The sequence below is a fragment of the Eretmochelys imbricata genome, chromosome 2, assembly GCF_965152235.1.
Source record: "Eretmochelys imbricata isolate rEreImb1 chromosome 2, rEreImb1.hap1, whole genome shotgun sequence".
NCBI lineage: Eukaryota > Metazoa > Chordata > Testudines > Cheloniidae > Eretmochelys > Eretmochelys imbricata.
This window is the reverse complement of record NC_135573.1, coordinates 1,631,611-1,655,843: the sequence shown is the minus strand read 5'-3', so window position 1 is coordinate 1,655,843 and position 24,233 is coordinate 1,631,611. Positions and strand designations below refer to the sequence as shown.

Below are 24,233 nucleotides of genomic sequence, written 5' to 3'. Positions count from 1 at the left end.
CTGGGGGGTCCCTGGGAGGGGCTGGGGATTCCTGGGCTCAAGCGGCACGTCCCTGGTCGGGTCTTTAGATTGGGGGAGGGACATAGGAACCGGGGCTGTGGGTCCCGCCATGGCGTCCGGGACTGCCCCTGCAGCGTGTACAGCCACCCAGACCCCTCTCTGCCCAGCTGGGTGCCCCCCGCCAGCCCTGGTAGTTGGTGCCAGGTGCAGGTGCCCTGCACGAGAGCTGGTCTCCCCGGCTGTCCCCCACAGCTGCAGCTGGCAGCAGTGCCCCGGCACAAGGCAGGGCCAGCCCCTTGGGGGCCCCAAGCAGGCATACACCCAGCCCCACATACTAATACTTAACGGGGGCCCCCTGAGCTGCTCGGGGTCCTAAGCAATTTCCCAGTCTGCGTCTGCCTGCCACCAGTTCTGCCCCCGGCCACAGGCACCGTCCGGCTGGTGGGCATGAGCCTGCTGCAGCCGGGGGGGCTGGAGCTGCAGGACACGGTGGGTCAGCTCCTTCCCCCGCACAACCTCACCCCCCATGTGCAGCTACTGACCTGACGGGGGGCAGGGGCCACCCCAGGAGCCTGGCCAGCCCCTGCCATCTCAGCACCCCATGCCCCTAGTAGTGACTTGGTGCAGTGAGGTGCCTGGCAGGGGGAGGACAGTGGGGTGCATGGTGCTGGCTCTAAAAGGTGCCCCCCTAGGAGGGTCACTGCCACCCCTCCCCGCAGGTCTCCCCAGCAACCTGGAGTGTTCAGAGCCCAGCTCCAACCGGCCACAGCCCCTTTCTGCCCCCCACAGTTCTTCCTTCCCATCAAATCATGGCCTCTGACTGGAGCAGCTCCTCCGGCACCAGCCCCCGCTCCAGCCTGCCTGCCACACCGGGCACATCAGCCCCGTCCCCCAGGGGTATGACCCACAGCGCCCACCAGCACCCCACGGCCTGCCCAGCCCGATTACAGTGTCCGCCCCACTGCTCCATCAGCCCCATGGCCTGCCTCCCCGACCCCCACCCTGGGGCCTGGTCAGCAGGGTAGCGGCAGGCACCAGCCCCACTTTTCCAGTCACAAAGTCCAAGAGCAGCAGGGTCCCAAAGCCAATCCGGGGAGCCTGCAGGGTCTGGGGGCTCTGACCCCATGTGACGAAGCGGGACTGTTCTTAATGTTTCCTCTGAATAGTGTGGGGGTGCCTCAGTTTCCCCTATACAGTTCTTAAGTATCTAGGGGGTGGGGTAAGGGTATATGATCATTGCAGAGCCCTAGAGGGCAGGTGTGTGCAGGGGTCTGGACACAGAGAATGGCTGACACCCTGTTTCCTGGCAACGGATGGCCTGGGCCCTTCCCCCCTGCAAGGTGAGAGCTAAAGGGTTGGAGAACAAAGGAATCAGGTGCCCTCCTGGCTAGGGAAAGGGGAAAGCCCAGAGGAGGAGGGGCTGGAGGGAGTTTCAGTTTGGGGCTGGCTGGGACATGGAGTGAAGTGCAGATGCGGTTGTCTGGCTCACTGCTCCCCAAAATGGACCCAGCTGAGGGGTCCTGTTCTCTGCACCTGCAAGCTCTGTTTTAGACCATGTTCCTGTCGTTTAATAAACCTCTGTTTTACTGGCTGGCTGAGAGTCCCGTCTGACTGTGGAGTTGTGGGGCAGGACCCTCTGGCTTCCCCAGGACCCCGCCTGGGCGGACTCGCTGTGGGAAGCGCACGGAGGGGCAGAGGAGGCTGAATGCTCCGAGGTCAGACCCAGGAAGGTGGAAGCTGGGTGAGCTGTGTGCCCTGCAGACAGGCTGCTCCCAGAGAGGAGACTTCGCCAGAGTCCTGCCTGGCTTCACGGGGAGCAGTTCCAGAGCATCGCCCAGGGACTCTGTGACAACTGGTGGCAGCGGTGGGATGTACTGCACCCCGTGGACGGCACTTCCTGCAGTAAGTGACTGGGGAGCAGTAAAACGAAGGGGGATTGACGGGGATCAGGCGTGCTGAAGATTCGGAGAGAGACTGTTTCAGGGGGTGGTTAACCCTGGGAGTGTGTGACCAGAGAGAAGGACTTTTGCAGTAACAGGGTTCCCCTGGGGATCGCAGCGAGCGGTCCCGGGGTGGACGAGTCTGCAGCTCGACCCTGGCAAAGAGGTGGTGACCTCGAGAAGGGCTGGCACACTAGGGGTTCTCCCTGGAAACTGTGGGGAGCTGAGAGCACACAGGCCTGTGAGTCCACAACAACTTGGGAAGAGCGGAGTGATGGCCTGTCACCGTCTCCTTAAGAAGGACACTGTAACCCTGTGCAGAAAGAGAGGGTTGAGCATTGGAAAGTTCACCAAAGCAGTTCATCGTGCAGCTGGAGGAGGATGACCGCTCTAAGGAACAGATTCCTGACCCCAAATGGGGCTACAGCAGGATCTGGGAGCAGCTGGAGTGGGAGCCAGGCATCACCAAGACTCCTGTCCCCGACCAGACGGGGGTCTTCACGATCGGGTTCCCCATCGGGGGATTGGAGACGGAGGGGATTGGAGCTGAGTCCGAGAGAGCAAGAGGACTGTGGGAGACAACGAGAGCCCGAGAAAGAGCTGCAGAAGCAGCAGCAGCATGAACTGGCGGTGGGGGAGTGGAGAGGCTCAGGGGACCTCCCAGGGGTGAGTGGGGATAGACCCCGGGGGGGGCAGTTCCGCAGGGAACCTCGAGACTAAATTGCTGCCCCTGGTTAAGGAGGGGGGGATGTGGATGCCCACCTCACTGCCTTTGAGCAGGCTGGAGATTTGAACCAGGGGGACCCTGAGGAAAAGCCCCGGTGTCTAGCTCCCTTGCTGGGTCCCAAGGCCATAGACTCTGTCAGCCAGATGGGTGGGGAGGTGGACAGGCTCCCACTCCTGACCCCAACCTATGTCTGTGTGGAGTTTCCTGGGACCTGGCCCCTCGGACCCACAGTGGGAGTGGAAGGTGATGGTCAATGGGGAGACGTTCCTGGGGTGGGGACGGAGAGAACTGTTGTCAGGCCCTGGGTGGTGCAGCCTCAGATGCTGAGGGGCTGTGTGAGCTGGGTGAGGGTCCCAGGGACGAAGCCCCTCGCCCTGCCTATGGCCCAGATCCCTGTGCAGACCCAGGAGGGGTGGGGCTGGCTGGTTGTTGGGGACACCAGCTGCGAGACCCTGTTGTGGGGTGATTGTGTCTCTTTGGGACAGGATCCAGGCCCTGCTCCTGTAACTACCAAGGGTTTGAATTTGAATCCAGGGAACCAATCAGTGGAGAGGGAAATGGTCAGCGAAAATGCAGATGACTGGCTGGCAGCAGGGAGGAGCCGCTAGGCTCAGGCTACCTGCCTGCCTGTAACCAGACCCCTGGGGCTGCCCGCCCCCTTGAGCATGGAAGAGGGGGCTCACAGGGGGCTCACGCTGACTCTGATGCTGTGAGGAAAGCAGCAAGCTCGCTGCCTGCCCCCACTGGGACAGCAAGGGCAGTGCTGAGCAAGGGGGAAGATAAGACCCCAGCTGAGTTGGGGGAGACACGGGCAGGGCAGGGGATCTGTTGGGAGTGGCAAGGTGCTTGGTAAAGAAAGTTTGGATGAGCCTAGGCAGCCTTGTGAGCTGATGGCTGTGTCCAGTCAGCAGGGTGGGAAGGCCAGGAGAGTGGGAGATGAGCATCTCTGGATCTTACCTGTTAGCTGGGTGGAGAATTGGGACAGTGAAGGAAACGTGCCTGTGTCTGTCAGGGGTATTGACTTGCCTATGGAGGGAGCTACCCTGATCTCCAAGCAGTTGTCTGTGACCAGCCTTGTGTGCTGGGACCAGGGGAAAGAGATCCCAAGCTGGGTGTCTGGGAAAGGAGAAAGTGTGTCTGGCTCTTCTGTGTCTGTGGAGCAGACAGAAGGGGCCTTTCAGCCTGTGATGGTTGAGGGTCGTGCAGTTGTCTCAGAGCTGGTTCTGGATTCAGCTAAAGCCCAGGAAGGGAAGGGTCCTAAGTTTGTGTCTGCTCGGGAGAATGGCCCTGTAACTAGGTCGCATCCAGTTAGTGTCTATGTAAAATCCCAGAGCCCAGACAATTCTGGTGCTTGTATTTTGCCCGTTGCTAGTGTGTGGCTGGGAAAGGGTGCAGCAACTCTGGCTTATCAGGGTGAGATCCTAGCCAGGGCACAAGGAGAGCATGAAGGTGTGTGATTGTGTTACCTACTGAGGGAGTGGAAACCTGTAGCAAGAAGGAAAAGATTCCTGAACTTGTATGTGGCAAAGGGAAGGAGAATGCTTCTGACCTTTTATCTAGGAAGTCTGTGAGTTTGCCTGAAAGGGGATTGTGTAGGAATCCGCGGGATGGGCCAGAGGTAATTCTGGATGTACGGGAGACCCAGAAAGAGTCTGTTGTTGCTCAGGAAAGTGTTCCTCTAGAGCAAGCCCTCAGTAAAGAGGGTAAGAGCAGAATTTCTGTGAGGGGTGAATTGTTGCATAGAAAAGCCCTAGGGAAAGGAATCCTCATGGAGTCTTTGCAAGCAGTTTACTGCAACTGAAGGGTGTGAAAGTGATTTAATCAAGAAAGTTTCAGTTTCTAACAGCCAGACATTTTCTGTTGTGAATGGATCCACTGATTTAATTGGGGATTGGTCCTGCTTTGAGCAGGGGGTTGGACTAGATGACCTCCTGAGGTCCCTTCCAACCCTGATATTCTATGATTCTATGACTTTCCTGTTGAAAGACCCAGTGTGGATAGCTTTGAGAAGGTCTCAGATGGAGTGAAAGCTGTTAAGAAAGTTAAACAGTCCTATAACCAAGTGGCTGTGTTTGGCCAGCTTGTTGGGGAGAAGACCCAATCCCAGTTTGACCCCCTGGGGTTTTGGGGTGACCAAAGGGCACAGGCTGCATAAACCTTCCCACATGCAGCCTGCGAGTGTATCACGGAGTGTTGGGGAGTCCAGGCCCTGCACCCCTCTTTCTGGGATTCACTGAGACTCTCAGCCAGCCAGTAAAACGGAAGGTTTATTGGACAACAGGAACACAGTCCAAAACAGAGCTTGTGGGTACACCCAGGACCCCTCAGTCAAGTCCTTCTGGGGGAGCAGGGAGCTTAGACCCCAGCCCTGGGGTTCCCTGCGTTCCTCCACTCAGCCCCAAACTGAAACCAAACCCACCCAGCCGTTTCCCTGCTGCAGTCTCCATTCACATTCCTGGGCAGAAGTGTCACCTCCCCCTCCCCCTCCTGACTCAGGTGACAGGCTCTCAGGTCTCCCCTCCCCAGGGCACATTCCCAGGTCAACACTCCCCCCTCCCTGCTGAGTCACATCGTCACAGAGTGCTATCGACCACCCCCCCCCCACCTAAGGGAGGGCCCTGAGGGCGTGAAACTGGAAGGGCCTGGTGTAACTCCCACCAAGGAACGGGAGAGATGCTGGGGCATCCATGGGAACGTTGGTGGCTTTGAACTTCCCCAGGTCACTGGCTAAAGTGACCCAGCTCAGTTCAGTCTCGAAGGGGGGAGAGATGTGAAAAAGTGGGACTGTTCTTAATGTTTCCTCTGAATATTGTGGGGGTGTGACGATGTGACGCAGCAGGGAGGGGGGAGTGTTGACCTGGGAATGTGCCCTGGGGAGGGGAGACCTGAGAGCCTGTCACCTGAGCCAGGAGGGGGAGGGGGAGGTGACACCTCTGCCCAGGAATGTGAATGGAGACTGCAGCAGGGAAACGGCTGGGTGGGTTTGGTTTCAGTTTGGTGCTGGGTGGAGGAACACAGGGAACCCCAGGGCTGGGGTCTAAGCTCCCTGCTCCCCCAGAAGGACTTGACTGAGGGGTCCTGGGTGTACCCCACAAGCTCTGTTTTGGACTGTGTTCCTGTTGTCCAATAAACCTTCTGTTTTACTGGCTGGCTGAGAGTCTCAGTGAATCCCAGGAAGAGGGGTGCAGGGCCTGGACTCCCCCACACTCCATGACAGGGGGTGCCTCAGTTTCCCCTATGCAGTTCTTAAGTATCTAGGTGGTGAGGTAAGGGTGTATGATCATTGCAGAGTCTTAGAGGGCAGGTGTGTGCAGGGGTCTGGACACAGAGAACGGCCGACACCCTGTTTCCTGGCAACTGACTGCCTGGGCCCTTCCCCCCTGCAAGGTGAGAGCTAAAGGGTTGGAGAACAAAGGGATCCGGTGACCTCCTGGCTCGGGAAAGGGACAAAGCCCAGAGGAGGAGGGGCTGGAGGGAGTTTCAGTTTGGGCCTGGCCGGGACATGGAGTGAAGGGCAGACGGGGTTGTCTGGCTCACTGCCCCCCAAAATGGACCCAGCTGAGGGGTCCTGTTCTCTGCACCTACAAGCTCTGTTTTAGACTATGTTCCTGTCGTTTAATAAACCTGTTTTCCTGGCTGGCTGAGAGTCACGTCTGACTGCGGAGTTGGGGGGCAGGACCCTCTGGCTTCCCCAGGACCCCGCCTGGGCGGACTGGCTGTGGGAAGCGCACGGAGGGGCAGAGGAGGCTGAATGCTCCGAGGTCAGACCCAGGAAGGTGGAAGCTGTGTGAGCTGTGTGTCCTGCGGACAGGCTGCTCCCAGAGAGGAGACTTCCCCAGAGTCCTGACTGGCTTCACGGGGAGCAGCTCCAGAGCATCGCCCAGGGACTCTGTGACACCCAGGCCTGGGGTTGCATCTCCTTGGCCAGAGACGAGAACAGTGACTCCTTTGCCAGTGACTCCTGTCTAGTGGCCACACATGGCATCACCCCTCTGGGTACAATGGCTGTGAGAGGCCTGGGGTAGGCTGTGGGGGGGTGACAGCCACTAGTCCTGGGGACCCCCCTGTACCCGAGGGGGGGGATCTGCAGTAGGGGTATGGCTGAGAGGCTGGGGCATGTGGTGGTGGGGTGATGGCCTCTTGTCCTGGGGAGCCCATGGTACCCAAGGTGGGGGGTCTGCAGGACGGGTATAGCTGAGAGGCCTGGGCAGGCTGTGGGGGGTGATGGCCCCGAGTCCTAGGGACCCCCCCGTACCCAAGAGGGGGGTTTGCAGGAGGGGTATGGCTGAGAGGCCTGGGCAGGCTGTGGGGGGTGATGGCCCTGAGTCCTAGAGACCCCCCTGTACCCAAGAGGGGGGTCTGCAGTAGAGGTATGGGTGAGAGGCCTGGGCAGGCTGTGGACGGTGATGGCCCCGAGTCCTAGGGACCCCCCCCGTACCCAAGAGGGGGGGTCTGCCAGAGGGGTATGGCTGAGAGGCCTGGGCAGGCTGTGGACGGTGATGGCCCCGAGTCCTAGGGACCCCCCCCGTACCCAAGAGGGGGGGTCTGCCAGAGGGGTATGGCTGAGAGGCCTGGGCAGGCTGTGGGGGGTGATGGCCCCGAGTCCTAGGGACCCCCCCCGTACCCAAGAGGGGGGGTCTGCAGGAGGGGTATGGCTGAGAGGCCTGGGCAGGCTGTGGGGGGTGATGGCCCCGAGTCCTAGGGACCCCCCATACCCAAGAGGGGAGTCTGCAGTAGGGGTATGGTTGAGAGGCCTGGGCAGGCTGTGGGGGGTGATGGCCCCGAGTCCTAGGGATCCCCCGTACCCAAGAGGGGGGTCTGCAGTAGGGGTATGGTTGAGAGGCCTGGCGTGCCCGACCAGGGATTTCCCCAGTGGTGCCGAAGGGTGACAACGCCCAGGGCAGAGCAGGAGCTGGGAGCTGCTGGGTCACAGCCTAGCTGGGGTAACGCGAAGGGGGTGTTGAAGGGAGCTGAACCGACCGAGCCCCGTGGAGGATCCAGGGGGGCGACCGGAGCTCTGAGGGCTGAACCCCAACACCTCCCAAGGCTGGTGGGAACTGTGACCTCAGCTGGCCGCTGCAGGCTGGGACAAGGGGCCGAGGGGAGGTTGGATAAGACCCGGCTTTGGAGAGACTGGGTGGATCTCACCCGGGACTGACGGAGCCAGGCCCTGGATTGTGTGGCCGCTTGGCCATGTGCTTGGACCGGGGCCACATGGGAACGTTGGCTGCCCCATGCCACCACGTTACAGCGACTGACAAACCCTGCCGCCCGGAGACGCAGCCAGTGGTGGAGGGGACAGGTCTGTCCTGGGCAGAGCTCACAGCCTGGGGCAGGAGAGGTGGAGCCCGGAGGCTCAGTCCGGGGGGCTGCGTGGCCCCCCTGAAGGGAGAGTGGGACCCTGGGGGCCCGGCCTGCTGAAGGGTTCCTACCAGGGACTGTTCAAAGTTGGGGAGTAGCTGTGCCAGTGGCCAGCCTTGGGAGAATCCGCCCCAGCCGCCCCCCCCACCCCCTTTCCCCAGTGCACAGACGTGGACAGTTGCTTTGAAAACTTTATTGATTCCCCAGGGGGGCCAGGTGACCGCAGGGGAGAGGGGAGCCCCTCCTGGCAGCCACGGCTCAGCAGAAGGGCACTCTGCCCTGCCGAGGGACAGACAGGCCTCGCGTGAAGCTGAGGCTCGCGACGCTGCGCAGAGGCAGACGTGCCAGCTTCGGGGAGCCCCTGCCCAGCTAACACCCAGCTCACGGGCTGGGGAGGGGGCCCAAGGGCTGGCTGGACCCAGGGAGCACGTGGCACTGAGCCGGAAGGGGTGCTGCGCTGTCAGGTGGGGAAGCCAGCTGGCAGCCTGGGAAATAGCCAGCCCCCCGTCCTGCTGCAGTGGGTGAGGTCTGCAGAGGCAGGTCCACACCCCAGTGATCCCCTGCGGATCCCAAGCCAAGACCCATGGGTGCTGGGCCTCACTGGGCAGAGGGGGGCGCAGCAGAGCAGCCTCCTCCTTGGGCCCCCGCCAGCCCAGAAGCCAGGCGCCAGGGCTGTCCCCCTCTTGGGGCACTCTGGCCAGCACCCCCGGCACCCTGGGGGTGACTCTGGCCCCACACAGCCCTGCACAGCCCCACCAGGTCCCAGGCCTCGCAGCCTATCCGAGTCAGGAGGGAGGGGGGCACAGGCAGGGGGAGGGCCCTGCCCAGCTCCACCATAACAAGGATTCTCCATCGACCTTCCGCCCCGGACTCCGGGGTTCACACTCGCTGCTGTCACTGTGGCGCAGGGTTCAGGAGCAGCTGCAGCCCTACAGCCATGTGGTCCGAGCAGCCGGCCAGCTGGGTGATGAAGGAAAACTGCTCCACCTCCTGGGGAAAGCAAGGGGACAGCGGTGTCAGGAGCACAGCAGGCTCCCCGCCCCGAGAATACGGGGGGAGGGGGGGGTCGGTCCCCTGAGACCACAGATCCCAGCATGCAATGAGTCCAGGTCTGGCTAAGCCAGAGCAGTGCAGGCTGGGACTTGTAGTCTCCATGGGCTGCACCCTCCCCTCAATCAACGCTGAGCACTGACACAGCTCACTACCCCTTCCCAGCCATGGCCCGGCCAGGCTCCTTCCCCCGCTGCAGGGCAGGAAACAGCCCAGAGTGGAGGTCCCACGCAGAGTCATGCAGCACATAGGGTCAGAGCCAGCAGAGATCCCAGGCGTCCTGGCCCCCAGGCTCGGACCCTTCCAGGGAGCCCTGGACCATGCTGACTAGCTCTCTGAATCCCCCGCACCCTGAGCAGCGATTCGGCAAGGCCAGCCCCCTGCAGCCTGGCTCCACGGCACCATACCATGAAAACCCCGGAGTGTGGGAGCTGCTGAGAGCCCCTGAAGGAGCTGACCTATTGAGTGCGGCTACCAGCCCCAGCCACCTCCCCAGCATGGGCCCCCGTGGCCCTACCAGCCCCCAGCAGCTGGCCCCTGAGCCAGGCAGGCCCCAGAGCTGAACCCCCCTGCCCTGGGCCCAGCATCCCTGGCTGGGAGCTCGCCTGCACCCTTGGGCTTGGGGCCTGCTCTTCGTTCCGTGGGGCCCAGGCCAGGCTGGGGGCTAGGGGCTCCCACGGGGGTACCCCTGTACGGGGAGACTTTGGCAAACCAGTAAAGTGCCTGAAACCACTATGGCTTATTACTAAAAGCAGCCAAGTCAGCAGGCTGTAAATTAGCCAAGTCAGCAGGCTTAGCTTAACCAAGGCAGGAGGGGAGGGGGGTCTTTGGGTGCCACGGGAAGGGCAGCTTGACCCTGCATCCTTCCTGATAAGAATTGTGTTGAAGTTGCTGATACATGCATCTTAGAAGAGCAGGATGTGCCCCAGGAATGTCTGCTGGGGCCTCAAGGCTGCAAACTCTGGAAAAACCCACACCGATAATCAGAAGGAGCCTCTTGCTTGCCCATGGGAACTGCTGGCTGAACAAGTTTGCTTTAAGGGACATGTCATTCTATTACTCCTGTATAAATAAGGGGGACTCTTCAGGACTGGGCTCTCCCTCTGGATGCGTCTTGTGTTTCCCACCATGCTCAGCTTGGGTAATTATCAAGGGTTGGGGTGTTTTACTAACCTCCTGCGGACGTGTGTGTAAGTGCTTGAGACCAAGTAAAGTTTAGCTGTAAGTGAAAGCCCTCTTGTGTTGTCCTGTTCGTGCCGCCTTCCGTGTCTCCCCGATTTATTCCCTGACACCACCTCGCACCGTGTAAAAGTTACCAAGAGCTTTGGGTTGAAAGAACCCCGGGGAGCACCCCAGGCCGGCAGGAGCCGGGGCCCCTCTGGGCACTCACCGTTGTCAGGCTGATGGGGGCGGGGTGCTCGCGGTACAGGATGTAGTCGATGCGACGCCCTTCCCAGGGGCTCCCTGCTGCCGAGGGGTCGGGGCAGCCGTCCTGCAGGATGGGACAGGCCAGGTACTTCCGCCTGCCCTCCTCTTGCTCCAGCGTCCTGCGGGGTGCACGGGGGAGCCGTCAGCAGGGGGCCGAGTGGCAGGGGAGGAGGCGCGTGGCTCTGCGTAGGGGGCTAGTCACACCTGGGCTACAGGGGGCTGCATGGCAAGGGAGGGCCATCCACAGGTTAGCCTTTACCCTGTCCCATTAGTGTCCCATTACCCTGTGTGGGGACGGGGGCAGAGCCTGCCTTGAACTAGGGCTGTAAGCCCCCCGGCCCCCCCCGCGCTCCGGAACCCGCAGGTGCAGCCGTTACCTTTTCAGCTTCTCTGGGGTCGACACGGCCTCCTCGTAGATCTCCAGGTAGTTCAGCAGGGTGCCTGCAGGGACGTGAGCAGCAGTTAGAGCCTCCCCTGCTCTGCCGCTCCCCCCACCCCAAAATCTTCCTTCACCCACAGGTACCTCAGCAGAGATCTGGGTGCGGGGAGGGAGCAGGGCTGGGACAGGAGGGGGCTCCGGGTCTGGAGGGGCACGGGCAGAGCTGGGGGGCAGGCCTCGGCCAGCAGGGCCCCTGAATCCCTGACCCCCGACGTCTCACCCGGGGGTTCCAAAGGCTGGGTCCCCCTGTGGGGATCTGGATCTAGATGTTTATTTGCAGCCCCAGATGGGGGCCCGGCTCCGTGGAACTGAGACAGAGAGGGCAGCAAGCTGCACTGGGCACTGGGCCAGCCAGACACGTACCTATGGCCCAGGGCTTGTCCTGCCTGGGCCCCACTCTGCATGGGTCTTGGTACTGCTGGAAGATGATGTGGGTCTGCTCCAACTCATCCCCTGGAAAGATCCGGCAGAGTGAATGGGCACATCTGCACTCCCCCCTCCCCTCCCCCTCCTCCAGACTACCCTCCCCCACCCCTTCCACTGCCCCCCCCCACTCCTTGTGTGATGAAGCGGGAATTTTCCATAATATTTGTATGATGCCGATGTGTGCCTCAGTTTCCCTCTACACTTTGCTGCTCCTGGAAGAGTGCAGGAGACACAGGTGTGTGTGTGTGTCACTTGCTGTTGGGGTCGGTAATTAACTGCTTGGCGCAAACCCAGATCAACAGAAGGGCCAGGGAGACAACTGAAGTCCCCAGGTCTGAACAGCCAAGACCGCCGAGCAGGAAGCCTGCGTGTGGGACTTGGGACCCGTGCTGGGGGACAGTGTGGTCAGGTGGCTTTGGAGGGACCGAGGCAGAGAGACAGGGAGCCCCAGGAACAGAGTCCATCACGCTGGGCTGGTTCCTGGCTCTGGCTGGGCACGATGGGCCTTTGCCTCTCTGGGCTAGCCCGCAGCCATTCGTTTCTGTGGCCAGGGGACTAGTGAAAGGCTGCCAGTGTGGCTGCAAATACCCCAGAGCCTCGCGCCCTGCAGGGCCCGGCCCCCGCATCCCGCAAGGGGCTGGCGTGGCTGGATTCGCTGCAGGGAGCCCCGGGGCAAGCCAGGGTCACTGGGGCCCGAGGAGCCAGCCCCTCGGGGTGCGGCACTCCCCAGGGAGGGGTTACAGGCTGGGCACGCTGTGACACCCCCGCCAGGCTGCTGCCCTCCCCTGCCCCCACCCGGGCCAGGCCCCACCTGAGGAGCAGTTGTCGAAGTTGAAGTCCCCGCAGAAGATGTCGAAGGCGATGACGTCCCCTCGCTCCGTGTGGGCGTCCTGGAACAGCTGCACCCAGAAGAGCCCCAGGGTGAGCTGGTCGCAGCGGATCTGTGCATCGGCTGGGGGGGACAGAGCTCGATTACAGGGGGGCCAACTTCCTCATGTGTGACACCCGGACACTGCCCCCGCTCCACCACTTTCCCTCGAGGCCCCCCCGCTCGCTGCTCTCTCCACCACCCTCCCCCTGCCAGCTGAGCAGACCTCCGGGGGTGGGGGCGGAGTGGGGCAGGGCGGGGGAGGGAGAGCCAAGCTCCGGGGGTGGGGGCTGAGTGGGGCAGGGTGGGAGGAGGGAGAGCTGTGCTCCGGGGGTGGGGGCTGAGTGGGGCAGGGCAGGGGAGGGGAGGGAGAGCCGGGCTCTGGGGATAGGGGGTGTGTGACACAGCAGGGAATGGGGCAGATTGACCTGGGGATGTTGCAGGGGAGTTTTACTGGGAGACTGTCTGCATTGGGGATGGGGTAGCAGGGGGTGACTTCACTTGAGGGACGATACCTGAGCCTGTCACCTGAGCCAGGAGGGGGGTGGGGCCAGGTGACACCTTCTGCACAGGAAACTGGACAAAGGCTGGAGGAGGAGCTGGGGGGTGGCTGGGTGAGACGGCTGGAGGGGGTTTCAGTTTGGAGCAGTTTGGGGAAATGGAGGGAGCCCCAAGGCTGGGGTCTAAGCTCCTTGCCCCCAGAGGAACCTGACTGAGGGGTCCTGTTTGTACCTACAAGCTCTGTTTGGACTGTGTTCCTGTTGCCTAATAAACTTTCCATTTTACTGGCTGGCTGAGAGTCACGGGGAATCGCAGGAAGTGGGGGTGCAGGGCCCTGACTCCCCCACACTCTGTGACAACTGGTGGCAGAGGTGGGATCTACTGCACCCCATAGACGGCGCTTCCTGCAGTAAGTTACGGGGGAAGCAATAAACGAAGGGGGATTGACAAGGACCAGGTGTGTTGAAGATTCAGAGAGGAGCAGTTTTGGGGGGCAGAGGAGCTATGCTTAACCCCTGGGGTGTGAGAACAGCAAGAAAGACTGTTGCAATAATGGGGACCCCCCTGGGGACTGTGGTGAGCAGGCTCAGGGGTGGAGGAGTCTGTGGCTTGACCCTGGGAGAGAGATGGTGACCTGGAGAAGGGCTAGTACACTAGGGGGTCCTCCTGGAAACCGTGGGGAGCTGAGAGCGCACAGGCCTGCGAGTGGCCAGCAGGAAGACGTATGCGAAGCGCCTTAAGGGCGACCTGGTGGAGCTGTGCAGGCAGAGGGGGCTGCGCACTGGGACGCTCACCAAGGAACAGCTGATTGCCCAGCTGGAGGAGGAGGATCACTCAGAGGAGCTGATCCCTGTCCCTGAGGGGAGCAGCCCGGCAGACACAAGGCGGGCCCCGCTGCCTGTCCCGGCTGGGAGGGGTCAGACAGCTACCGAGGGCATCCTGAGACCCCTCCTTCCTATGACTAGGGGAGGGGTTGGGGGAAGCCCAGCGAATACCAAGGGGACCGTGACCCCAGCAGCCAGCAGGGGATCCTCCCGGCAGAGCTCCCCATCCCTGGAGCGGAGGCGGCTGGAATGGGAGAGGGAGATGAAACTGAGAGAGCTGGAAGATGGAGAGAAGGAGTGAGAGGACCGTGAAAGGCAGCATTAGCATGAGCTGGAGCTGGCCAGGCTGAGGAGCAGCGAGGCCCAGCTGCAGTGAGTGCAGGGGGACCCAAGACTGCAAGGAGCTTTGATAAGTGCTTCCTGGCGCAGCGGAAGGAGGGGGAGGACATAGATAGCTTCCTGACGGCCTTTGAGAATGCCTGCGAGCTGCACAGGGTTGACCCTGCAGACAGGCTCCAGTTTCTCACCTCCTTACTGGACCCCAGAGCCGTGGAGGTGTACAGCCGAATGACAGGGCCGGAGGCAGGGGACTACGAACTGTTCAAACAGGCCCTGCTCCGTGAGTTTGGGCTGACCCCCGAGATGTACCGGAGAAGGTTCCGGAGTCAGCGCAAAAAGCCTGAGGTCACCTACCTACAACTGGTCAACCGGATGCAGGGATATGCCCACAAGTGGGCAGATGGGGCCCGGACGAAGGAGGACCTGCTTGACCTGATTGTACTGGAGCAACTGCATGAACAGTGTCCTTCCGACCTGAGGCTGTGGTTGGTGGACAAAAAGCTAGAGAACCCCCAGCACGCAGGGCAGCTGGCCGACGAGTTTGTGAAGAGCTGGTCAAGGAGTGACAGGGAGGAGTCCCAAAAGAACAGGCCCACCATGATGCAGAGAGAGAGTCACCATGGACCTCCCAAAGGAGGAATATGGAGAACCCCCACCCAAGGGGAACATCCGGCATCAGGACCAACCGACTTGCTCCAGGGGACCAACGGGACATGACCTCTATTACTGTGGCCAAAGAGGCCACATACGGACCCAGTGCCCCGGGCTCAGGGACAGACTGAGCAGACCCAACCTACCCAGGGTTAACTGGGTAGGGACCCAGCTGGACGAGGGGCAGACGGCCCAGGCAAGGGGGGCTACCAGTTTACCACCTGCTCAGGAGGGAAGAGTACCCCAGGCCAGCTCCTCTGAAGGGCTGGATGCTCCGGACTCAAGGTTCTCGGTTTACAGGGTGGGCGCGGGACAGTCATTGCAGAATGAGTGCCTCATTTCCCTGGAGGTGGATGGGAGGAAGGTCAATGGATACTGGGATACGGGCGCGGAGGTGACGCTGGCCTGGCCTGAGGTGGTGGCCCCAGATTGGGTGGTGCCCAACACCTACCTGACCCTGATGGGGGTGGGCAGGACCCCATTTAAAGTGCCCATGGCAAGGGTACACCTGAAATGGGGGGCCAAGGAGGGCCCCAAGGATGTGGGGGTACACCACCATTTGCCCACTGAGGTTTTGATGGGGGGGGACCTAGAGGACTGGCCAAGCAAGCCCCAGACCGCCCTGGTTGTGACCCATAGCCAGAGCCGGCGAGGGGCACTGCGCCCTGACCTCGGGGAGGGTACCACACCGGAGGCGCAGGACCCTTCCCTGGTGGGGAGGGAGCGCCGAGGGGCACGGCTCAGAGAGGCGGAGGCCTCAGACCCAGCCACTGAGGGGGAACCGGGCCCCATCCCTTCCCCAGCCGCTGAGTTCCAGGCCGAGTTGAGGAAAGATCCCTCCTTGCGGAAGCTCAGGGACCTGGCCGACCTCGGTGTGGGACGGACCATGAGGAGAGGCTGCCAGGAGAGGTTCCTGTGGGAGAAGGGGTTCCTGTACCGAGAATGGGCTCCCACAAGGGAAGTGGAGTCCTGTGGGATCAGGAGGCAGCTGATGGTCCCCCAGAAGTATCGCCGCAAGCTCCTGTACCTGGCCCATGACATCCCCCTCGCAGGGCACCAGGGAATCCGGCGCACCCGGCAGAGGTTGCTACAGAACTTTTACTGGCCCGGGGTCTTTACCACGGTCCGGCAGTATTGCCGATCCTCTGACCCCTGTCAGAGGGTGGGGAAGGTCCAGGACAAGGGGAAAGCGGCTTTGAGACCTTTGCCCATCATAGAGGAGCCTTTCCAGAAGTTGGCCATGGACATCGTGGGGCCTCTGAGCAAGACGACCCGGTCGGGGAAGAAATACGTTCTGGTGGTGGTAGATTTTGCCACCCGCTAGCCCGAGGCAGTGCCCTTAGCTTCCATTGAAGCCGATGCGTGGCCGATGCGCTCCTGACCATTTTCAGCCGAGTGGGGTTCCCCAAGGAAGTCTTGACAGACCAAGGGTCCAACTTCATGTCGGCCCTGCTCCGGTGCTTGTGGGAGAAATGTGGGGTCCGGCACGACTGGGCCTCAGCGTAGCACCCCCAGTCCAGTGGGCTGGTGGAGAGGTTTAACGGGACGCTAAAGATGATGCTGAGAACCTTTATGAACCAGCACCCGCAGGATTGGGACAAGTACTTACCTCACCTTCTGTTCGCGTACAGGGAGGTGCCCCAGGAGTCTACCGGATTTTCGCCTTTCGAACTGTTTATGGAAGGAGGGTAAGGGGCCCCCTGGACCTGATGAGAGATGAATGGGAGGGGAGGGCCACTCTCGATGGAGAGTCAGTGGTGGAGTATGTCCTGAGCTTCCGAGAGAGACTGGCTGAATTCATGGGCCTGTCCAGGGAGAATCTGGCCAGAGCCCAGAGGAAGCAGAAGGTCTGGTATGACCGCACGGCGCGGGCCCGTGCCTACGCCACCGGGGATCCGGTGATGGTTCTCATCCCCGTGAGAAAGAACAAACTACAGGCTGCCTGGGAGGGCCCTTTCAAGGTTGTCAAGCAACTAAATGACTGGGGGGATAGCTCAGTGGTGTGAGCATTGGCCTGCTAAATCCAGGGTTATGAGCTCAATCCTTGAGGAGGCCATTTAGGGATCTGGGGCAAAAAGAAATTGGGGATTGGCTCTCCTTTGAGCAGAGGATTGGACTAGATGATCTTCTGAGGTCCCTTCCAACCCTGATATTCTGTGATTCTATGTGGTGGAGCTGTCTAACCAGGTGTACCATGTGAATATGATGAAGCCATATTATGCCAGGGGGACTGTGGTGTTGGCTGTGTGTGGACATTGGGAGGAACAGGGAGCTGACCCTTTAGTAGATCTATTCCCTGGGACCAGAGCTGGTTTCCTCCTGGAAACAATTCCCCTCTCGGATCAGCTAACCCCTGCCCAGCAAGCTGAGGTCAGAGGGGTGCTGCATCCGTACCGCCAGCTGTTTTCCAACCAGCCTGGACGCACTAATCTGTTTAAAAGAAAAGGAGGACTTGTGGCACCTTAGAGACTAACCAATTTATTTGAGCATAAGCTTTCGTGAGCTAGAGCTCACTGCATCGGATGCATAAAGTGGAAAATACAGTGAGGAGATTTATATACACAGACCATGAAAAAATACACATTGTAAGGATGAGCTTAAGATGAGCTATTACCAGCAGGAGAGTGGGGTGGGGTGGGGCCCCACCCCACTCTCCTGCTGGTAATAGCTCATCTTAAGTGATCACTCTCCTTACAATGTGTATTTTTTCATGGTCTGTGTATATAAATCGCCTCACTGTATTTTCCACTTTATGCATCCGATGCAGTGAGCTCTAGCTCACGAAAGCTTATGCTCAAATAAATTGGTTAGTCTCTAAGATGCCACAAGTCCTCCTTTTCTTTTTGCGAATACAGACTAATACGGCTGCTACTCTGAAACTAATCTGACTGTCCACCGGATGCAGACAGGGTCGCACCCGCCGATAAGATGCTCCCCCTTCCGAGTCACAGGGAAGACTGCTCAGGACCTGGAAAGAGAGGTCCGGGACATGCTGGCTTTGGGGGTGATCCAGCCATCGGCCAGCCCTTGGGCCTCGCCGGTGGTGCTGGTCCCCAAAAAGGATGGGTCGGTCCGGTTCTGTGTGGACTATCGGAAGCTCAATGCCATCACTGTATCTGATGCCTACCCCATGCCCAGGCCGGACGAGCTCCTAGACAAGCTGGGAGGAGCTCAGTACCTTACCACCATGGACCTTACAAAGGGCTACTAGCAAGTGCCGCTGGATGCAGATGCCCGGCTGAAATCGGCCTTTATCACCCCTCTGGGGCTCTATGAGTTCCTGACCCTGCCTTTCGGCCTCAAGGGAGCACCGGCCACCTTCCAGCGCCTAGTGGACCAGCTACTGAGGGGGATGGAGAGTTTTGCCGTGGCGTATATTGACGACATCTGTGTCTTTAGCCAGACCTGGGAGGACCATGTGTCCCAGGTTAGACAAGTGCTGGACCGACTCCAGGGGGCTGGGCTGACTGTAAAAGCGGAGAAGTGCAAGGTGGGGATGGCTGAAGTATCTTACCTGGGCCATCGGGTGGGGAGCGGCCGCCTAAAGCTGGAACCAGCTAAGGTGGAGGTGATCCGAGACTGGCCCGCTCCCCACACCAAAAAGCAGGTCGAAGCCTTTATTGGGATGGCAGGACACTACCGAAGGTTTGTGCCCCACTTTAGCACCATAGCCACCCCCATCACTGAGCTATGCAAGAAGGGGAAGCCAGACAAGGTGGTCTGGACCGAGCAGTGCCAGGAGGCTTTCCGGGCGCTGAAGGAGGCTCCGGTCAGTGGTCCAGTTCTGGCAAACCCAGACTTTGACAAGTCCTTTATGGCATTCACCAACGCCTCAGACACGGGACTGGGGGCGGTGTTAATGCAGGAGGATGAAAAGGGGGAGAGACACCCCATCGTGTACCTGAGCAAGAAGTTGCTACCCCGGGAGCAACACTATGCGGTCATCGAGAAGGAGTGCCTGGCCATGGTGTGGGCCCTCAAGAAACTAGAGCCCTATCTCTTCGGGCGACACTTCACCGTCTACACCGACCACTCTCCCCTGACCTGGCTGCACCAGATGAAAGGAGCCAACGCCAAGCTCCTGAGATGGAGCCTGCTCCTGCAGGATTACGACATGGACGTGGTCCACGTGAAGGGAAGTGCCAACCTGATAGCGGATGCGCTGTCCCGGAGAGGGGCCCCGAACTTCCCCAGGTCACTGGTCAGCGTGACCCCGCTCAGTTCAGTCTCCAAGGGGGGAGAGATGTGACGCAGCAGGGATGGGGGAGTGTTGACCTGGGGATGTCGCAGGGGAGTTTTACTGGGACTGTCTGCAATGGGGATGGGGTAGCAGGGGGTGACTTCACTTGAGGGATGATACCTGAGCCAGGAGGGGGGATGGGGCCAGGTGACACCTTCTTGCCCGGGAAATTGGACAAAGGCTGGAGGAGGAGCTGGGGGGTGGCTGGCTGAGACGGCTGGAGGGGGTTTCAGTTTGGATCAGTCTAGGGAAACGGAGGGAGTCCCAGGGCTGGGGTCTAAGCTCTGCCCCCCAGAGGGATCTGACTGAGGGGTCCTGTTTGTACCTACAAGCTCTGTTTGGACTGTGTTCCTGTCGTCTAATAAACCTTCTGCTCTACTGGCTGGCTGAGAGTCACGGGGAATTGCAGGAAGTGGGGGTGCAGAGCCCTGACTCCTTCAACCTCTGTGACGGGGGGAGTGGGGCAGGGGAAGGGAGGGGTGGGGAGGGAGAGCAGTGCTCCGGGGGTGGGGGCTGAGTGGGGCAGGGCGGGGGAGGGGAGGGAGAGCCGTGCTCCGGGGGTGGGGGCTGAGTGGGGCAGTGGGGGGAGGGGAGGGAGAGCTGCGCTCGGGGCAGGACAGCGGACCCTCCGGAGCCATTGCTGAGTGCTCAGGGTCCTCCGGGCCCCAGGTGCTCTTCCCACCCCCTGGTAACTGGACTTTTAGTGTCCGGGCAGCACTGCTGACCGGCACCACCGGGTTCCCTTTTAGACTGGACTTTCCAGTTAAAACGCAGACACCTGGCAACCCTACTCTGTTACCGGCTGCACCCCACATCCAATCCCTGCGGGGCTCCCCACCAGGGATCGCACAGCCACGGAGCCAGGAGCCCCAGGGCCGGAAGCAAGTGCCCCCCACCCACACGGGGTCCCCTGCCCTGCCACTGCAGACTGGGGCAGAGGAGACTTGGCCCTTGGCTGGAGGGTCGGCACTGGGACCTCAGCCCAGTCCAGGGGACAGGTGTCCCCTCCTCGCTCGCGGGGCCCTGCGGGGCGGGGCTGGGGAGGCAAGCAGAGGGAGCCGGGGCCCAGGTGCCAATGCAGCCCCAGCACCAAGCCCGCTCCAGGAGCGGTGGCAGGGTCAGCGGCTGGGCTGCTCCCAGGAGTAGAACGGGGAAGGGGGGCATCTGGACGAGCTGTTCTCCCTCCCCAGCCCCGGTGGGCAAGAGTGCCCCCTCCCGACACTCACCGGCTGGAGCGTGCAGGTGGGTGCAGTTCAGGTAGCCCACTATCCTCTGCCCTTGGGCTTCCCCCAGCTGCACCTAGCAGGCGCACATGGAAACGTTGCCAGTTACAAGCTGGAAGGCCACTGACGGGGCCGGGGCCCCACACAGCACAGGCCCCATCGCGGGGAGGGGTGGGGGTGCAGGTGTTTGGCCAGGGCGACGGTCAGAGCCGTGGGGAAGGAGGGTCAGTTTCAGCCGTCAGTGCAGGGCATGGCTGGGAGCTGGGAGGAGATGACCCCCACGTGGTTCGTGGGCCCACGTGTCCGTCACCCCACGGGTGCCCTGGATTCAGCCCTTATTGTCTGGCTGGGGTCCCAGCAGGTTGTGGGGTGGCAGCCCGGCTCCCAGGGGTACATCTAGACAGCCTGCAGCGGTGAGCCCCCAGCGCAGGGCCGGCTCGCCCCTGGGGTCAGAGCCCGAGCTCCAGCCCCAGCCATGTCCCCACGGCTGGTTGTGAGCACTCGCACGAGCCCTGCTAGCCCCACGCTGCCCCGCCGGGAGGCTGCTGCAGGGCCGGGCGACACACCCTGGGTGACTTCCCAGCGCTGGGAGGAGGCAAAGCCCTGGACAGACAGAGCAGTTTCCATCCCATGCTGGGGTCACTGCTGGGGCAGGCGTTTCCAGGCCTGGCTAAGGGGCAGCGAGTGGCTGGGGCAGCAGCGGGGTCGGGTGCCCAGTGGCCTGTTGTCGGAGCTGAGCCCCCTGCAGCCAACCTGCTGGCTCCCAGCCCCACTGCCAAGGGCTCTCCCTGCTCTCCCGGCAGGGCTGTCCCCGAAGCGCCCGCTCCCCCCAGGCCCTGTCCCTGCCTGGGCTGCAGACACCCACTCCCCGGCCAGGGCTCCCGGAGCTGTTAACCCGTCAAGATGGGGCTAGGCTGATGGTGTGGGGCATCGTCCCTCCTCTGCCCGTGGGGTGCAGGGGGCCCCAGGGTAACCAATCCCCTGCACGCAGGGGGCTCAGACTCAGGGCCTCCCCACAGCTGGGAGGCCGGGACACACGGGGAAAAGGGAGAGGGCCCAGGGTCACTCGGGGAGTCCAGGGCAGACCCGGGAGGAGACCCCAGGAGTCCTGACTTCCAGTCCCCTGCTGTAACCCGCTCCGCCACCCAGGCCCACCTCTGCCCACGCAGGCCCAGCGCCCCTGCAGGGAGCGGTGGCTCGTACGCGGATGCAGCATTGCCCTGAGCAGGGCCGGGAGGGAATGCCCCACGCCACCCTGCAGCGACCCCGTCAGGCTGGCCGGGGAGAGGCCATGCCAGGCCCAGGAGGGTAGAGGGCCCTGGGCTCCCCGCAGCTGGGGCAGGTCCTCACCTGCACGGAGAGCAGCCCCTTGGCGGACAGCGCGTCCTCGCCAGTGCCGTTGGGGTAGCAGTGGTACTGGGCGGCCAGCACGGGGTAGCGGCTGGCCAGGAAGAGCCCACTGTTGAAGACCTTGAGAGTACAACACCCATTCAGCCCGTAGGTGCCCACGTCGTACACGAGGTGCTCGTAGAAGGGGCTCAGCAGCTGGCACAGGCGGGCGCCCGCTCGCTGGTCGAACACCTCCTGCAGGCAAAGGAAGTCCACGTCCGGTGGGAAGGGCGCCGAGATCTCCCCGGGCCCAGCCCCTCCCTCCCCGTCGGGGATCTTGACCGCCACGCTGGCGTCATGGCAGCGGGCACTGCTCCCCGACCGCCGTGGGCTGGACATGGTGGTCCCGTACTTGGTGGGCAGCAGGAACTGGCTGCTCCTGGGGCTGGCACCGGCCTCCCCCTGCGTGAGGCACTGGCCGATGCGGGCCACGCGCTGCTTCATCTGTCCCAGGTTGCTGAACTTGGCCAGGCCGTCGGGCAGGAGGCACACGTTGGCGCTGACGAAGCTGAAGGCCTTGCCTGTGTCCGGCAGCTCCCACGGCTCTGGGTGGCGCGAGGGCACGGTGTGTTTGTAGGCGAAGGGCCTGCGGGCAGCCTGCAGCGGGAGCCACAGCAGCAGGCCCAGGAGGGCGACTGGCATGGAGAGGAGGAGGAGCAGCAGCAGCAAGGGGCCGGTGACCACTGCCCGCAGGGGGCAGGGCCGGCACCGGTTCTGCTGCTGCTCCGCCGTGGTCTCTCTGAGGTCGAGGAGGCAGTCAGCGGCCCAGTAGCTGGGGAAGAGCAGGTACTGTCCCAGGCTGTACAGGCCGCTCAGGAACCGGTTCGGGAACGGAGACTCCCGCAGGACCATGCTGCACGGCACCAGGGGCCGGGGAGCCCGGGCGTTACTGCTCTACCTGCTTCCCGGGGGCTCCGGTCACACCTCGCCACGCCCCGGGGGTCCCAATGCCCGGCCCGGGGGTCCTGCAGGGCGGGAGGAGCGGCTGATCCCGGCCGGCTTCGCGTCCCGGGAGGTGCTGAAGGGAGAGAACGGGCTGAAGTCAGCACTGCCTGGCGGGTGCCAGGCATCACCGGGGACAGGCAGCGTACGGGGGGTCAGCCCCACGCCCCTGGGTGAGTGGTTTGGACATTGGCATCTGACCCTGCTGGTTACCTGGGGCAGGCCTTGCCAGGCTGGGCGGGCTGATGACCCCAGACACCCTCTGGTGGGTTCACAGACCAGCCGGCCAGAGCTGCCTCCTCTGAATGGGGGTTTGCAGCAGCTCCCCCAGGAGCAGAGGCCGGCAGCGCAGGGCCTCGGTCCCGCCAGGACAGAGCCTGGAAATGGGGCCCAAGACACCCCCACCCCTGGACGGAGCCTGCAGACGGGGCTTGGGACGACCCCCTCCCTGGACAGAGCCTGTGGACAAGCTGCAGGGAGGGACTGGTGGGGATTCGGAGGGGACCAGGACCCAGGCACAGAGGAACATTACATGCTGTGTGTGCTAGGCTCCCTGATGAGCGCCGGTGTCGCCCACAGACCTCCTGGGTGTGGTGCTCTGTCCCCACTAGTGGGAACAGAGACCCCTTAGAGAGAGAACATAGGAACGGCCAGGCTGGGTCAGAGCAAAGGTCCATCCAGCCCAGTCTCCTGTCTGCCAACAGTGGCCAGTGCCAGGGGCCCCAGAGGGAATGAACAGAAAAGGGAATCACCAAGTGATCCATCCCCTGTCGCCCATTCCCAGCTTCTGGCAAGCAGAGACTAGGGATACCATCCCTGCCCATCCTGGCTAATAGCCTTTGATGGACCTATCCTCCATGAATCTATCTAGCTCCCTATTGAACCCCATTATAGTACTGGCCTTCACAACACCCTCTTGCAAGGCGTTCCACAGGTTAACAGTGCGTTGCGTGGAAAAAATACTTTCTTGTGTTTGTTTTAAAGCTGCTGCCTGTTAATTTCATTTGGTGGCCCCTTGTTCTTGTATTATGAGAAGGAGTAAATAACACTTCCTTATTCATTTTCTCTACACCACTCTTGATTTTATAGACCTTGATCATATCCCCCCTTAGTCGCCTCTTTTCCAAGCTAAAAAGTCCCAATCTTATTAATCTCGCCTCAGACGGAAACCGTTCTATACCTCTCATCATTTTTGTTGCCCTTCTCTGTCCCTTTTCCAATTCCAATATATCTGTTTTGAGAAGGGGCGACCCCATCTGCACACAGTATTCAAGGTGTGGGCGTACCATGGATTTATATAGAGGCAATAGGATATTTTCTGTCTTATTCTCAATCCCTTTCCCAACGATTCCCAACATTCTATTCACTTTTTTGGCTGCCGCTGCCCATTGAGCGGATGTTTTCAGAGAACTCTCCACAATGACTCCGAGATCTTTCTTGAGTGGTAACAGCTAATTTAGACCCCATCATTGTATAGGTATAGTTAGGATGATATGTTTTCCAATGTGCATTACTTTGCATTTATCAACACTGAATTTCATCTGCCATTTTGTTGCCCAGTCACCCAGTTTTGTGAGATCCTTTTGCAGCTCTTCGCAGTCTGCCTGGGACTTAACTATCTTGAGTAGTTTTGTATCATCTTCAAATTCTGCCACCTCACTGTTTACCCCTTTTCCCAGATCATTTATGAATATGTTAAATAGGACTGGGCCCAGTACAGCCCCTTGGGGGACACCACTATTTACCTCTCTCAATTCTGAAAATGGCCCATTTATTCCAACCCTTTGTTTCATACTTTTTTAACCAGTTACCAATCCATGAGAGGACCTTCCCTCTTATCCCATGACAGTTTACTTTGCTTAGGAGCCTTTGGTGAGGGACCTTG

General features: G+C 61.1%; 1 protein-coding gene across 2 annotated transcripts; it reads right to left on the bottom strand.

Moving 5' to 3' along the window:
* Positions 1 to 8,217: 8,217 nt before the first annotated feature.
* Positions 8,218 to 22,415, bottom strand: LOC144260238 (sphingomyelin phosphodiesterase 5-like). Of its 2 annotated transcripts, none has more exons than XM_077808793.1 (7): positions 21,368 to 22,415; positions 20,021 to 20,093; positions 12,183 to 12,323; positions 11,309 to 11,398; positions 10,884 to 10,947; positions 10,469 to 10,625; positions 8,218 to 9,018 (listed from the first exon to the last, which is right to left on the bottom strand). In XM_077808793.1, exons 1-7 carry the CDS (start codon positions 22,256 to 22,258, stop codon positions 8,923 to 8,925), a joined length of 1,512 nt encoding a protein of 503 aa, XP_077664919.1. In that variant the 5' UTR covers positions 22,259 to 22,415; the 3' UTR covers positions 8,218 to 8,922. The 2 variants fall into 2 exon arrangements, with proteins under 2 accessions (XP_077664919.1, XP_077664921.1); XM_077808795.1 differs by lacking the exon at positions 8,218 to 9,018 and adding an exon at positions 10,030 to 10,112.
* Between the last annotated feature and the right edge of the window lie 1,818 nt (positions 22,416 to 24,233).

Coding starts and splice junctions, on each gene's coding strand:
- LOC144260238 (XM_077808793.1), bottom strand. CDS start 22,258: ATGGTCCTGCGGGAGTCTCCGTTCCCGAACCGGTTCCTGAGCGGCCTG. Junction 11,399..12,182: donor CTTCGACAACTGCTCCTCAG/GTGGGGCCTGGC, acceptor GGATCTTTCCAG/GGGATGAGTTGGAGCAGACC. Junction 10,948..11,308: donor GGACAAGCCCTGGGCCATAG/GTACGTGTCTGG, acceptor ACGTCCCTGCAG/GCACCCTGCTGAACTACCTG.